This window comes from Talpa europaea, assembly GCF_964194135.1.
Source record: "Talpa europaea genome assembly, contig: HAP1_SCAFFOLD_230, whole genome shotgun sequence".
In the NCBI taxonomy this organism is placed as follows: Eukaryota; Metazoa; Chordata; class Mammalia; order Eulipotyphla; family Talpidae; genus Talpa; species Talpa europaea.
Genome location: NW_028167895.1, coordinates 29,073 through 44,324, shown reverse-complemented (window position 1 = coordinate 44,324; position 15,252 = coordinate 29,073). Strand labels below are relative to the sequence as shown.

The 15,252-nt window shown below is 42.7% G+C and overlaps 1 protein-coding gene across 1 annotated transcript; it reads left to right on the top strand.

The window, feature by feature from the left end:
* Positions 1–4,473: 4,473 nt before the first annotated feature.
* On the top strand, positions 4,474–13,987 carry LOC311188108 (F-box/WD repeat-containing protein 12-like; the record flags this gene model as incomplete). The annotated part of the gene is made up of 8 exons (XM_084259865.1): positions 4,474–4,528; positions 6,008–6,126; positions 6,839–7,048; positions 7,524–7,682; positions 8,771–8,981; positions 9,408–9,586; positions 9,668–9,801; positions 13,888–13,987. 8 exons carry the CDS (start codon positions 4,474–4,476, stop codon positions 13,985–13,987), a joined length of 1,167 nt encoding a protein of 388 aa, XP_084115991.1.
* Positions 13,988–15,252: the final 1,265 nt, after the last annotated feature.

Here is a 15,252-nt window from a genome sequence, read left to right as displayed (position 1 = left end):
CACCATGTCCATCCAATGCCTCCCCACTGTGTGCAGAGTCCTCTCCACCTGCAACAGGGACTTGGGAGCCGCCCAGAGAGGAGGCTGGCCACCGAGCACTACACACTCGCTGCCGCCACCCCTCAGTCCCTTCCAAGGTCTTCAGAGGCTCCATACCCAACTGTGTCGAATCACCCTGCCGGCCTATGCCAGTGTGGCACAGGTCGGTAGGGGGGCCGGGAGGCTGGCAGGCATCCCAGCCCCCAGCGAATCTTTATGCTTTCTGGGCTCTCTCTGGTCTATCTCTGGACTCCTCCTCTGCTCTCTGCTGTACTCCACAGCACCATCCCCTGCCACCCCTGTCCTCTGCTGCATGCTGTCCTCTGTGATACGGCCGAACCTATCGGCTCCGCTCAGGTGCGCCCAGCCACGCATGCCCACACCAGCCTTCAGGTGCCACCATTAGGCCTGCCTGTAAGACCACAGGTGTCCAGCATAGATGCTAATGGCGGGAGAGTGGAAAAACCTGATAACTTCGATTTACCCAATACTTCTCATGAGCCTAAAATATGAATTGCAAATGTGGAGTACCATCTTCATGTTCTCCCTCTACCCTGCTTTGGATCAGCATGATATCTCCAAGGAAGGAGTTTCTGGTGCTCTGGTTATTGTGTCTGGTGGCCTGTGGAGCTTTTGTTTGCAGGGTCAGCGAGACAGTAGCAAAGAAAGAAACAGGTCTTGGGGCCTCCCCGGTGGCACAGTGGTTGAGCGCTGGGTTGTGAAGCTGCCAGCAGCCTCTGCGGCACAGGTTTGATCCCCGGCTGCTCCCCGGCCACCAGAGGAGGGTCCCACATGGCACGCAGACCTCTCCTGCCGCCTGCTGCTCCCCTCAGCAGTGCACTTCGGTCCTTCTGCCTGCTCTGCTCCCCGCTCTGGCTCTGGTGAATTCTCTCACCCTCCCGCGCTTCTGACTGTACCCAGTGCTTGTATAAATAAATAAATAAATCTTAAAAAAAAAAAGAAAGAAACAGGTCTTAACTGGCTATCACCCTAGGGCACATTATAGAGAGAGCGGACAGAAACAGCCATCTCCTAGTCTTCCTCTGAGAAAGGTAAATTGCATTTTTTTTTGCATATTTTTAAAAGCTGCTTCTTGAGGGTCCAGCTTCCAATCAGCCTGAATCTAGGTGCTGACTGAGATCCTCCCCTTTGAGACATACCCAAACCACTGGGAACCCCTAAAAATAAAGTCAGTTGCTTGGATGATCACAGAGGTTTGAGAGACAACTAAGAGTTAGGGCAAGTTTGACTGATACAATTCATCTCCTTCAAGACTGAAGAGGTGACTTTCTAATCTAATGCATAGAAGCCAAAACAGAAAATCACTAAAAACAAAGAAACAGAGGAATATGTTCCAACTGAGAAATCAAGATAAATCCTCAGGAAAAGATCTTAATAAAATGGAAATATGTGACTTTCCTGATAAAGAGTTCAAAATAAATGTCATTAAGATGTTCACTGATCTCAGGAAAAGAATGGATGAGCAAAGAATGCTCTGCTTATTTTCAATGTTGATTTAATTCACATCTGTTGTACAAACACAGGGACTCATAGGCTGGAGGGTGAGTAGAGTGAACTGAAGTGATTACAGGACTACTACTCAGAGGAAAGAGCCAGGTTCATCAGCAACCAGAGAGAGAGAGAGAGAGAGAGAGAGAGAGAGAGCAGAGTCTGAGAGAGCAAGAGCAGAGAGAATGCAACAGTTCAAAAGTTACCATTCCTGGGCCTCCCCTGGTAGTGTAGGCAGTTGAGCGCCGTGCTGTGAAGTTGTCCCCAGACACTGCAGCACCGGTTCTATCCTGGCCAGCTGGCAAGGGTCCCATATGGTGAAGCAGACCTCTCCTGTCTCGCCCGCTGCTCCCCTCAGCAGTGTATTTCAGTCAGTCTGCCTGTTCTGTTCCCAGCAATGTCTCTGGTGAATCCTCTCACCCTCCCACCCATCTGGCCTATACCCCGGTTCTTGTATAAATAAATAAATAAATCTTAAAAAAAAAAAGTTACCATTCCTACTTTACAGATGGTGAGAAGCATGCAGCCACCTGAAAATCAGTCCCAGCATTCAATATTCTGGAACATTAGAGCTAGAAGGACACTTTTCGCCATTTTGTCTCATGTGTTTTTGGCCATATATGAAGATATTTAAAGCAAAGTTCAGAATGTATGTCAAGGTCTAATTCTAACATGACTTTTTTGTTGGTATTAACAGTGAGTAGTCAAAAGTTTGTTCATTCACTTGAGTTAGGTAAACAAAAAGAAAAGAGATATTATTTTAATTTTATAATTAGTAAATGGCATAGTTCAAGGAAACTGAAAGACTCAGGGAGGACTAGAATTACTGGCATAAAAGTTACTATAATAGTCTCTTTATCTCTCTTTTAATAAGGATTTATTCCCTTTGTAACAGTTTCTCTTTAAACCACATTCTCTTCAAGCCAGTTTCCTACAAACCTAATTCAATAGAATAAAAGAGGTGGTCTCCTCACAGTTGTCAGGTTTGTATTTTATGTATCTCTCAATGTAAAAAATTTTCTATTCCAAATTTTGAGGAAGGGAATAGTGTCCCTTAAAAACAATCTGGCTTTGGCTAATGGAGTAGATAACGTTTTAGAAAAAAAAAACGGTACTTCTGAAAAATACTATCGCGGGTCAGTCTGGAAGTAGCAGTTTAAGGAAGGGCTCATCACTGCTGAGTATCTCAGAGGACCTCCCTATAGAAAATACTAGAATCACTCATCAAGTTCTTGTGTCAGACCACAGGGAAGGGCACAGATTAAGAACCTTTTCAGACATGGTCCTTAGCATGGGCCTCTGTGGAGAAGTCTGTTTAGCCCACCATTTTCCCCTTCCACTGGAAATTAAAATGCACAAAGGTGGGCACCCAGGGGATGTATTGGTACTAAGTTAGGCCTTGCTGGCTCAGATTCAATGTCCCAAAGTAAGCATATAAATGTGGCAGGCAGATTCCCTACCACAGTGATTTGGAACTTAATGGGGGCCACATAGAGCCAGGATTAGATGAGTGTGTCAGTTGAAATTTCCTAGAGTCCTGACAGGTTGATCAACAACTAGAGCTGTGCCAGGGTCCTGCACTTTGGGTTTATAGTGCCATGGTGGTATTGGTGGCATTTAAACAATAAGCTCTAACAAGTTACTGTATGAAAAGTAGCCTTCAGCTGTGTGTAGCTGGCCCCAGAGACGAGGCCAAAGTGGAGTGTAGGCTGAATCTGCACACCTGCAGCCTGTTTGGGTCAGAACTTGATGGGCGGTGGGTGGAAAGCCTTCCAAGTGCTGAAGATTTGGGCCAAGGCTTTAAATTTAGAGCAAATGAAGGCAGAGAAAGGAGACCGGATGTGGGCTCAGGCCATGTAGGATGGAGATCCAATTGCCTGAGGTGCCACTGCTGAGAATCTTCTCTTTCCTGGATGTATACAGCTTGCTCCAGGTTTCCCAAGTGAACAGGGTAAACACTTATCACCACAATGCTCTGATTGACCAGTCTGCCTTCCCCCTACCCCTTACCCCATTCTTCCATCTTGTAGGTGCATGCACAAGACCCATTTCATTTACCTCCCTTGGTCTTGGGATCTTTGCTAGCCCCTGTTTATCCCCATATAACCTTCCTTTATTCCTTAACTTTATTTTGTTCAGACCTGTCCATTCAGCTCTGATTTACCAGAGACTCAGTCACTTCCCCTGACCAGTTTGAGTACCAATTTGTAGACTAGCAGGATGACATATTAAATGTTTTGGAGTTAGCATCCTTCATTCTGAGCCCTTCTTATTTTGTTAAATGATAATGGCAAAATGATATTCAGGAGTTGTTGTGCTGGCTAAATGGTCCTTAAGGCTCCCATTCAAGGTCCTAGGAAACCCACACTTCTCCCTGTGAACTCCTTCACAAATACTGAGTCCATATTACTAGGACTGGTCCACTGCTGTTTACCTAACCTTGTCTCCCCCGACTGGAAAGGCTTTGAGACTTGGATGGTGGCTATTTAACCCACAGGGCCTTTCTCACAGGTCAAGTGATGGCAGAGTGGGAGCCAGTGTTTGGGTACAGACTGCATGCTTACCTCTTCCTTTCCTTCCCTTAGTACTGGAACGAGGTTGCAGCAACAGATTCCCTGTGGAGGTGAGCAAGGGAAGGGGAGGGTTGGATGGGAAGGCAGGTGTCTCTGGAGAGAGGAGGACATCTGATTGTGTGTCTAGGCCTGTGCATGACTGTATTGTGAGAGGCACAAGTGAAGGTTACAGTGAGAAAAGAGGTAGGTGTCCCAGAGGTGCCGAGGAGGTGAATTGATCAGATGGCACTGTGACTCTATTTCCAGAAACCTGTGTCTGAGGAAGTGGAGATTCTGCAACTTTTCATATCAGTGCCAGGGAACAAAGACATGGAAGCAGTTCTTCCTCACCCAAACAAAGCAGGAACGTCAGATGGCACTGGCACAGCCTGAGGACTTTAACTGCAAAGAAGCAAAAGGAAACCTCGGTATGGAGACAGAGTACTCTAGAGGAACGTGGGAAACTTGTTTTAAGAAATCTACTGCTTGCTTTTCTGTGTGTTTATTTGAGAGGGAATTTAAATTGATGGGATGGGGTTGCTGTGACAACTATCACTGGTCACTTTGCTTCCTCTTTTGTCCCCCACAATCTATGCTGATTGGAGAAACCACAGTGATCTTCTCATAACATAAAATCGGGCCCTATTACTACTCCCTTTCCCCCACAGGCTTCCCATCCTTCCTAGAATGAAAAACTTAAACAAAAAGGATACTTTTAGGGGCCTCCCCGGTGGCGCAGCGGTTGAGCGCTGGGTTGCGAAGCTGCCCACGGCCTCTGCGGTGCCGGTTCGTTCCCCGGCTGCTCCCCGGCTACCGGAGGAGGGTCCCACATGGCGCGCAGACCTCTCCTGCCGCCCGCTGCTCCCCTCAGCAGTGTCATTCGGTCCTTCTGCCTGTTCTGCTCCCCGCTCTGGCTCTGGTGAATTCTCTCACCCTCCCGCGCTTCTGACTGTACCCAGTGCATGTATAAACAAAACAAACAAACAAATAAATAAATAAACATGCCTCTATTAAAAAAAAAAAAAAAAAGGATACTTTTAGATAAGGGAGGTTCTACCACCCACTTTATTCCTGGTACCTATTTAAAGCTTACAACAGTTCTCTAATGGAGAGATTTTTTTTTAAATTTAAATTTTATATTTATATTCCCCATACAATTGCAACCCCCTTATTTTGACACCAATCCCTCCTTTCCCTGCCCCCCCACCCCCCATAGAGTGTCTCTGGTTCATAGTTGTTTGTTGATTTTGATTTTCACTTTCTTATAGTTATTCATTTTCCTGGTCCCTTATTTAAGTTTTCTAGATTCCTGCTATGAGTGAGACCATCCGGTATTTTTCTTTTTCTTTCTGGCTTATTTCGCTGAGCATGATCCCTTCCAGCACAATCTATGTTGCTGCAAATTGCATGTGTTTATCTTTTTTGAATGCTGAGTAATATTCCATGGTGTATATGTACCACATCTTCTTGATCCAGTCATCTATTTTTGGGTGTTTGGGTTGTTTCCAAAGCTTAGCTATTGTAAACAGTGCTGCTATAAACATAGGGGTGCAGGTGCTCTTTGGAATTGATGTTTCTGTGTCCTTTGGGTAAATACCTAGGAGTGGAATTGCTGGATCATATGGAAGCTCTATGTTTAGTAGGTCAAGAAATCTCCACACAGCTCTCTAATGGAGAGGTTTTTATCCCCATTTTATATCTATGGAAACTGAGATTAAAGAGGAAAACAAGTTGGCCAATTTCTCAAATGGCCAATCCCAACCATTCTGGGATGACTCTGGAACCCAATTTTTACTCAAACCCTCCTAAGAGGGTGCCGAATACTTAAAATTATCTTTTCAGACTTTTTATTCAAATGGGTCATCCCTTTAGTATTTGGTGGCCAATTATTGTCTGCTTCATTCTAGGAATCTTAGGACCTATGGCTTATCTGTCAGGAAGTGGCCACACAATGGACGGACAAGAGAAGTCAGTCATTTGCACGGTGTCTTCAAAACGCATGTTGTATGCCTGGGATGTGCAGAACGTGAGTCTGGCTAATGAGGAACCTGTGCCCAGGCTCTTATACCCAAGTGTTGGAGGAAAATGAGCTAATGAGGAGCCTGTGTCCATGCTCTTATACCCAAGTGTTGGAGGAAAATGATATTTGGAATCGGTAACAGAAAGAAAGTTTCAAATCAGATCCTCTAATTAGTAACATGTGATATTTAGACTGTAGACACAGAGAAGTCACTTTTTGATGTGTTTCTCTACAAAAACTTGTGCAAGGACTTATTTTCTACTGGTAATATGCAGTGATATAAACAATCTTTTGGCAGTATTCGTCTTCATCACCTATTCTACTGCCTCTCTGTCAACTATTGGCATTTGTGACATAGCCTTTTTCAGAAAGTGGTCTCTAACTGAGATCCATGGGGCACAAAGGTTGTGATTTAGCAGGACAAGCACATTCAGTGTAAGAAGCACTAGATAGGGAGTTGGAAAAACCCAAAGTGGATCCCAGGTTATTGCATTTTCTTGATTTTTCCTGTTTGTATTTCTCTCTCCTCCCCATAGAAATTAGATAGTGACTCTCCTACAGAGTCTTCTGAAGTATGATAAATACCTTTTTGTGAATATATGAGGTGGCAGAGAAATGATGAGATTTGAAGGGAGTTTCCAAATAAACACTAGCAGAATGAAAGCACAGTAGGTTTGAAAGTTCCTTGAACACATATAATGTTATTCTTCTTCTCTAGGGCACTATGATCTGGTCAAGCCCAGTCCAGAAGTCTAGAATCATGAATCTCACAACCCTCCCTCAGATGCATCTTGCATTCACTGCAGATTTGGAGGGAACTATCAAAGTGTGGAATTGTCAGTATGAGGATGCTCTGGCTGCTCTCGACATGCCTCGGGCCAATTTTTCCTTGGAAGCCTGTCTCACTAAGTATGGTCCATTTCTTATGGTAAGTGAGTCCTGCATCTGGAAGAGACCCATAAAGTAACATACCTACTGCCTTAATAGGCAGTCATCCCGGGGCCTCACTAGTGGCGCAAGGGTTGAGACAAACCGATGAAGCAATACACAGCCACTGCAGCACGTGTTCGATTCCTGGCCAGGGAGGTCACCCACATGGCGCAGCAGACCTCTCCTGCCTCGCCCGCTGCTCTCCTCAGGAGTGTATTGCAGTCAGTCTGTCTTCTCTGTTCCCCACTCTGTCTCTGGTGGGTCCTCTCATCCCCTGCACCTCTGGCCTGTACTCCAGTTCTTGTATGCATAAATAAATAAATCTTTAAAAATATATATTATGAGACAGGCTGGCCAGAGGTTTTAATCTCCATTATGAGATTGAAGAAATGCTGGCATATCTTACAACTGACTTCTGTAAGCTTTTGCTTTCAATTTCACATCTTTCCGTTGACATAATGCCTTGGTTTCAGGTGGCCAATGCTGAAGGTGACATCTACACATTGACAGTGCCTGAATTAAGGAACGTTTCTAAAGTTAATGCATTTAAATACAGCGTTGATTTTCTTCACTTCTCTCCTGACAAGAATTGGCTCTTTGCATGTGGGACATATCAAAATATCTTGCCAAGGGTAGGTATTGCTCTGTGCTTTCACTGCTGGAAGAGAGGGTCAGGCATTAAGAAAGGCAAGTTAAGGAGTGCTAAAGAAACTGCAGAGCTTGGTGAGGACCAAACATACGGCTCACCCTCTCAAGTGCCCTAGCGATAAGTGGAATTCATTCCTATAGACCAGAAACCATGTTCTTTGAAGTAATAATATTCAGTTGCAAAGGCAAACACTAATTAACGAATATTTGCCCATTAAACCTAAATCAACCAAAGAGATGGAGGGTGAGTGATCAAGAAATGAGGATCTTTGTGGGCCTCCCCGGTAGCGCAGCGGTTGAGCGCTGGGTTGCGAAGCTGCCCGCAGCCTCTGCAGTGCCGGTTCGATCCCCGGCCACTGGGTGAGGGTCCCACATGGTGTGCAGACCTCTCCTGCCACCCGCTGCTCCCCTCAGCAGTGTACTTTGTCAGTCTGCCTGCTCTGCTCTCCACTCTGACTCTGGTGAATTCTCTTGCCCTCTTGCGCTTCTGACTGTGCCCAGTGCTTGTATAAATAAATAAATCTTAAAAAAAAAAAAAGAGGATCTTTGGTAACCTTGTTCACTTTTGCTTTCCTTGCTTTGCTTTCCTCTCTCTTGACTGGAAAATACAGAGAGATTCAGAAGTAAATAAATACATGTCAGCCTCTGATGGTCACTCTGAGAAAGTCTTTGGTCTTCCAGCAGGCCATTTTTAGCTTGGCATGTGTGGACTGGGCATCAGAGAGCAAGGGGGCAGGAAAAGCAAAACAGCCTTGACTAGTTCTCCAAGAAGGGAAAGTCTGCTTACCTGGCTGCTACTTGATCAGAGCCCAGTGTGAGGAGATGATTTTATAGCCCTTGGCCTGCTAGAAGACAGGATTCAGGACTATACTTCATGTGACCATGACAGGCAGACTAAGAAGACAGTGAGTTCGTATGTTGGCATAATGAGTAGGGACTGCTCAACAATTCCTAAGATATAATAAAGTTTTGATCACATGAAGATTTTTAAGGAACTTTTCTGGAGTAACTCCTGTACTAAGATGCTGTAATTTCCCCCTTCACCACAACATGTGTGATAATCTCTCCACAGGTGTTTTTCACAAAGTGCTTACTGAGGCCATCAGAGGACTATGCCCCTCTGTCTCTCTCTCTCCCGCTTTCATCATGCTGCAGAGCCTGCTGGGCTCCAAGAAGGCCAAACCGGATAACACTGATGTTCCGAAGGGACTCTTTCAAAAAGACAGGATTCACCACCTTTGATCTAACAGCTGTGAAGAATGGGGACAGTATAGTCCTCCAAGGTAGGCTGTGCCACATCAGAAACACTTGTTTCTCCTCATCATGCATCCATTCATTTTAGGCTATGAAATTATGTAAATAGGTCACATGTAATGGAGGCAGGGGATTTCTTTAACTGGGTGTGAGCCAGTTGTCTCTGACTTTGATGCTCATGTTTCTGACCTCTACACTCCACCTGCTTTCTAGGGAGGACGTGTTATATTCCCATCATGCTTTTGGATCTGAATTCTAATGACACTTTCCATGGCAGGTCTTCCTTCATCATTGAGCTCTTACTCATTACCCAAAGCCCTCTGCCCCAGTATCACAGCACCTATTACCATGACTAAATAACCCAAACTTTGCCTGCATGTGTGCATCTGTGTTTAATGATTGGTGGTATAGCTTCCGAGTAAATGTAATGGGGTATTTTTTTGAAATGAAAACAGCAAATCAGATCGCAAGTTTCCTGTTGCCAGCTCATATGGAGAATCCTATTTGGATGGGAGTCAGTGATGGAAATATGATTGCCTTTGAGAGTGGGCCATACCTGTTGCTCTTCACCATCAATGGGCTCATGCTGCAACAATTTGAAAACCACCAGGGGACCATTGGCTACTTGTGGGCGGTATGTATGTCCTCCTCCTCCACCCACTGCTCACTGCCCTGACTTTGCCTCGGGCCATTCACTCCCAGCTGTCCTTTGAAGGATTCTGTCCATGTCCTTACCACATCCATGGATGACTCTCTGCACATATACATGTGGGAAGAAGAAGGCCGTTATCCATACCTCAAAAGTTGCTGTCACCTGGCACAGAAGCAGAATGATAAGACTCCAAGCTGGTAAGTCCTGATTTGTGACTTAAACTTTCCCTGAAATTTTAAAATTTATAAATAATAAAATAAATGAAGGGAAAATATTTTTCAAGATCTTTGATAGCTATATGAAAAAATATATTCCCCAAAAGAGAATTACTAGTTCTTGGGAGCTTGTCTGTGGTCCTTGCGATAGATGTCAAAAGGCTTTCCAAAATTGCTCTCAATTTATATTCTCACAAACAGTATATGGAAGATTTATTTATTTTTTTAAAAGATTTATTTATTTACGCATACAAGAAATGGGGTACAGGCCAGGTGTGTACCTTTTTTTGAGTCCATTAGCCATTTGGGTTGCTTCTTTAGTGAATTGCCTTTGTCTCCATTTTGCTGAATTTTCTTCTAGATTGCTTGCCTTCATCTGAAATTGATTATCTTGAGATTTTACATCCTAAATATAGAAGTCTTATCTTCTATATACTTTAAAAATATTTTCTTAGATTGTTACTTGTCCAATAATGCCTGTTTTTGACAATATCTAACAAAATACATATATATATGTATCCTTTGAACTGCCAATGCCACTAAAAGAAATTTACTCTGAAGGTTCACCACCAGTCATTAACAATACTTCAGTTTGCTGTGGCATTAGTTGTGATTGTCAAATCCTGGAAACTACCTAACTGCCTAACATGTAAGAGATTGTCTAAATAACTAAGGTTTATCCACATAATGGCGTGTTATCCACATAATGGAGTATATATATATATTTATATATTTTTTTTAAGGAATGGGAGAGATCTCTATGTTCAGAGAAATTATTTGTGATGTTTTTGAGGCAAAAATATATTAAAAATATAATTACTATATAATTATGCTTAGCTGACTTCCTATAATTTTTTGTTTTCTGTATATTCTCTAATAAATCTTAAGCTACTCTAAGTCATAGTACTCATTTCTTTTCAGTGATACTTTAAAAAATATTTATTTCCTCCTTTATATCAAGTGTCCCATACTGCATAGCTTTGTCTTTTATCCATCCGACTTTATTTTGCCCCTGCTTCGTCCTCCGCACCAGGCAATCACTAATCTGCTTTCTGTCTTTTTTTTTTTTAAAGATTTATTTATTTATGCATACAAGAGCTGGGGTACAAGCCAGAGGTGTGAGGGTTGAGAGGATTCACAGGAGACAGAGGGGGGAACAGAACAGGCAGACTCACTGAAATACACTGCTGGGCAGTGGGCAGACAGGAGAGGTCAGCTGCGCCCTGTGGGTCAGCTCCCTGGCCGGCCAGGGATGGAACTCTTGTTGCATTGGCTGCGGACAGCCTCACAGGCTGTGTCTTAACCCCTTGCAACTCCAGGGAGGCCCTGCTTTCTGTCCTTATAAGTTAGTTTATATTTTCTAAAATCTTATGTATGTGGAATTATAGGATATGGATTCCTTTGTGTCTGGCTGCTTTCAGTGAGCATGGTGTTGGAGATTTACCCATGTTGTGTGCCTCAATAATTCACTCCTTTTTATTGCTGAGTAGTGCCAGTAGTTATCACTTCATTTTACTATCTCTTTAGGTTCATCACTTTGTCAGTTGAGGAATGTTTATGTTTCTAGTTTGGGACAATTACAATAAAATTGCTATAAATATTTTTGTATTTATGTATTTTCCTAAAAGCAGAACTGTTGGGTCATATATGTTTGACATTATAAAAACTGCTTTTGTTTCACATTCTAATATGTGTGTGATGATTTCATTGATATTTCTGTTGTGCATTTCCCCAATGATTTTGAGGAACTTTTCATTTGCTTATTTGCTAACCAGATAATGCTTTAGTAATGTGTTTGTTCAAGCCTTTTGCCCATTTAAAATTCAGCTTATTCAGTTAATTTAGCTTATTTTCTTAATATTGAGTTTTGCTATTGTTTATCTATTTGGAATATAAGTCTTTTATCGGGCCTCCCCCGTGGCACAGCGGTTGAGCGCTGGGTTGCGAAGCTGCCCGCAGCCTCTGCGGCGCTGGTTCGTTCCCCGGCTGCTCCCCGGCCGCCCCAGGAGGGTCCCACATGGCGCGCAGACCCCTCCTGCCGCCCGCTGCTCCCCTCAGCAGTGTACTTCGGTTCTTCTGCCTGCTCTGCTCCCTGCTCTGACTGTGGTGAATTCTCTCACCCTCCCGCGCTTCTGACTGTACCCAGTGCTTGTGTAAATAAATAAATGAATAAATCTTTAAAAAAAAAAAGTCTTTTATCACATAATGATTTGCCAATATTTTCTCCCACCCTGTGGCTTGTCTTTCTACTCTCCCAATAGTGTCTTTGAAAAATAAGGTGTTCTTGGGCCTCCCTGGTGGCGCAAGATGTTAAGCACTGCGCTGTGCAGTGGTCCACAGCTTCTGCAGCACAGAGTTCAATCCCCGGCCGGCCAGGGAGCAACCCACATGGAGAAGCAGACCTCTCCTGCCTTGCCCGCTGCTCCCCTCAGCAGTGTGTTTCAGTCAGTCCATTCTGTTCTCTACTGTTTCTGGTGAATTCTCTCACCCCCCCGCAACTCTGGCCTGCACCCCAGCTCTTGTATGCACAAACAAATAAATCTTTTTTTTTTTTTTAAAAGAAGAAAAATAAGGTGTTTTTAATTTTGATGAAGTCTAATTTTTCTTCTAAAATGATTGGGCTCTGGGTATGGTATATAAGAAATCTTTGCCTAACCCAAGGTCACAAAGATTTTATCCTATATTTTCCTCTGACAATTTTATAGTTTTAGGTTTTATATTTAGGTCTAGGATCCATTTTTGAATTAAATTTTATATAGGACAAGACATAAGTCAAGGTTTATTTATCTTTTGCATATGGATATTCAGTTATTCACCATTTGAGGGGTAAAGAAAACCTATTCTTTTTTCATTGATTGTCTTTACACCTTTGTCAAAAAATAATTGATCATATGTAGGGGTTAATATATATGCTCAAAATGTATACATGAACAAAAGACTTTCTCTTTTGTTCCAGTAATCTATATGTGTATCCTCTAATATGATACCTTGAAAGTGTAACTTTATAGAAATTTAGAAATCAGATTGAGTCCTCCTTTTTTTTTTTTTTTTTAAGAATTAGTGTGGCTATTCTGGTTCCCTTATTTTCCACATACAACTTAGAATTAGTCTATGAATTTTTACAAAAATTCTACTTGGTTTTATGCTGGAATTATATAGATAAGTGTGGGAGAGATGTGGTAATGTCATATTTATTGTGTTGTGTCTTCCAATCCATGAATCTATATGTCTCTCATTTGTCTGGGTGTTTGATTTCTTTCATCAATGTTTTTGTAGTTTTTACAATTCAGGTTTTATATATAGTTTGAAAGATTTATCCCTCTGTATTTCATGTTTTTGGTGCTCTTATAAACACTAATGTCTTATTTAAATTTTCACTACTAGTGGGCCTCCCCGGTGGCGCAGCGGTTGAGCGCTGGGTTGCGAAACTGCGCGCGGCCTCTGCGGCGCCGGTTCGATCCGCGGCTGCTCCCCGGCCACCAGAGGAGGGTCCCACATGGCGTGCAGACCTCTCCTGCCGCCCGCTGCTCCCCTCAGCAGTGTACTTCGGTCCTTCTGCCTGCTCTGCTCCCCGCTCTGGCTCTGGTGAATTCTCTCACCCTCTCACGCTGCTGACTGTACCCAGTGCATGTATAAACAAAACAAACAAACAAACCAGCAAACAAATAAATAAAGCATGCCTCTATAAAAAAAAAAAATTTTTCACTACTAGTGTATAGGAATATGATTAATATTTGTATATTGACCTTGTATTCTGCTACTTTGCTAAACTAATTCTGATTGCCTTTATTAACAGATTTGTAAATATTTTGTGATTTTTATAAGTAAACAATCATGTAATCTGTCAACAGTTTTACTCCTTCCTTTCCAATCTGTTTGCCATTTACTCCTACTTCTTGCCTTATTGCATTGGTTATAACTTTCAGTATGACACTGAAGTAGAGAGTAGACATCCTTGCCCTATATACATTATTTAGTCTCCTGTAATGATCGAATTCAGTATTATCAAAAATGCTTATACCTGCCTTCCCTTTTGTCTACTGATTACCTTGTTTTTTCTATTGGCAGCTATGTCTCCAAAGCAATATGTGATAATGTGAGCATAGTATGTATAGTATCAAGAATTCGTGGATCCAGCATTCTGGTGATGTATTCTTTGAAAATGTAATGTGGAAACTAATGGAATTATGTAGCCTTGTATTATTTTCCTCAATGTAGTAAAGAGAATTCTGTTTGCAAGCCCAGAATGATTCTTTTAGTGCTATTAGGAAAGAAGTGAAGATTTATCTATGGTGAATCAGACCCCGTGAGAGATATTGCAATGTGGAGCAACATATCTTTTGTCCTTGCCACCAGGGAGAGTATAGCATAATACTAAGGTAGTAAAATTTAAAGGGTCACACAAATACACAATCCCAAACTAGTCAAGGGGAGCATATTGTGGGGGCAAGTATGAAATTCAATTGCAGCTTCTTTAAAAGTGAAGACACCTATATCAGTGTTTTTGCCTGTAAGCAACTAAAACACTATAGAATTTAAACAATAAGGAAATATATTAACAGAATATAGAAGTTAAAACTTAAAGGTAGCTAGAAGAGACTCTGAATACAAATGGGAATAAAAACCGCTCAGGACTAGGAAATAGAAAACATCAAAGGCTAAATAATATGAGCATTTCTATTTTCACATTCCTCAGCCACTGTAAAGGATGTGACAAAGAACTGGTCCCCTCTCCTTGTATCAGTAGCTCAGGACTCAGAGTTCCAGGAGAAAGTACTAATAAGTCAAGTAAGATACATGGGTTTGCTCCCCTGGCTTTGGGGACCTGGGTGGGAGGGATCACACACTTGGGAGATTTTCCCAAAGGGCAGGGTTTCTAGCTGTCAAAGTGTTCACCATTCCCTTGCTAGAGAAATGAACTTGAATTTGTGACTAGAAGGATAAAGGAAGAAAAGCCTAGTGATGTCACTGTGTAGGACAAGGTTGGTGGCGAAGATAACAGGAGATATTTTATAAACAGCACCTGTGTTTACTGATAAGAGATGAAGAACAGATGAGAAGAGACCTCTGAGTACAGAGAACAGGGCCAGAATGAAAAACAATTGTATCTGCAGTAACTGCCTTCCTGATATGCAACTTGAGTCTGAGACTAGCCCTTCAGTCCTGCAGCTTTGCGGGCTGCAGGAGGCTACCTCCAGCGTTGAGCGTTGTTCCTATATATAGACTTGAGGGCTGGAAAACTGAAGGTCTGTGTGTCAGCCAGATCCATAAGGAAAAGAGGAAAGGGCAGGTCTATGTGTGCTCTGTTTTTTGCCTCTGGACTTGCCAAGCAGACATGCCAATATTCCCATGGGTGATGAAATGGAGAAAGTCTGGAAGACCTACAGACAGCAGGGCTCTACATGGAAGGAAAATAAGTCTTGTCACAGATCA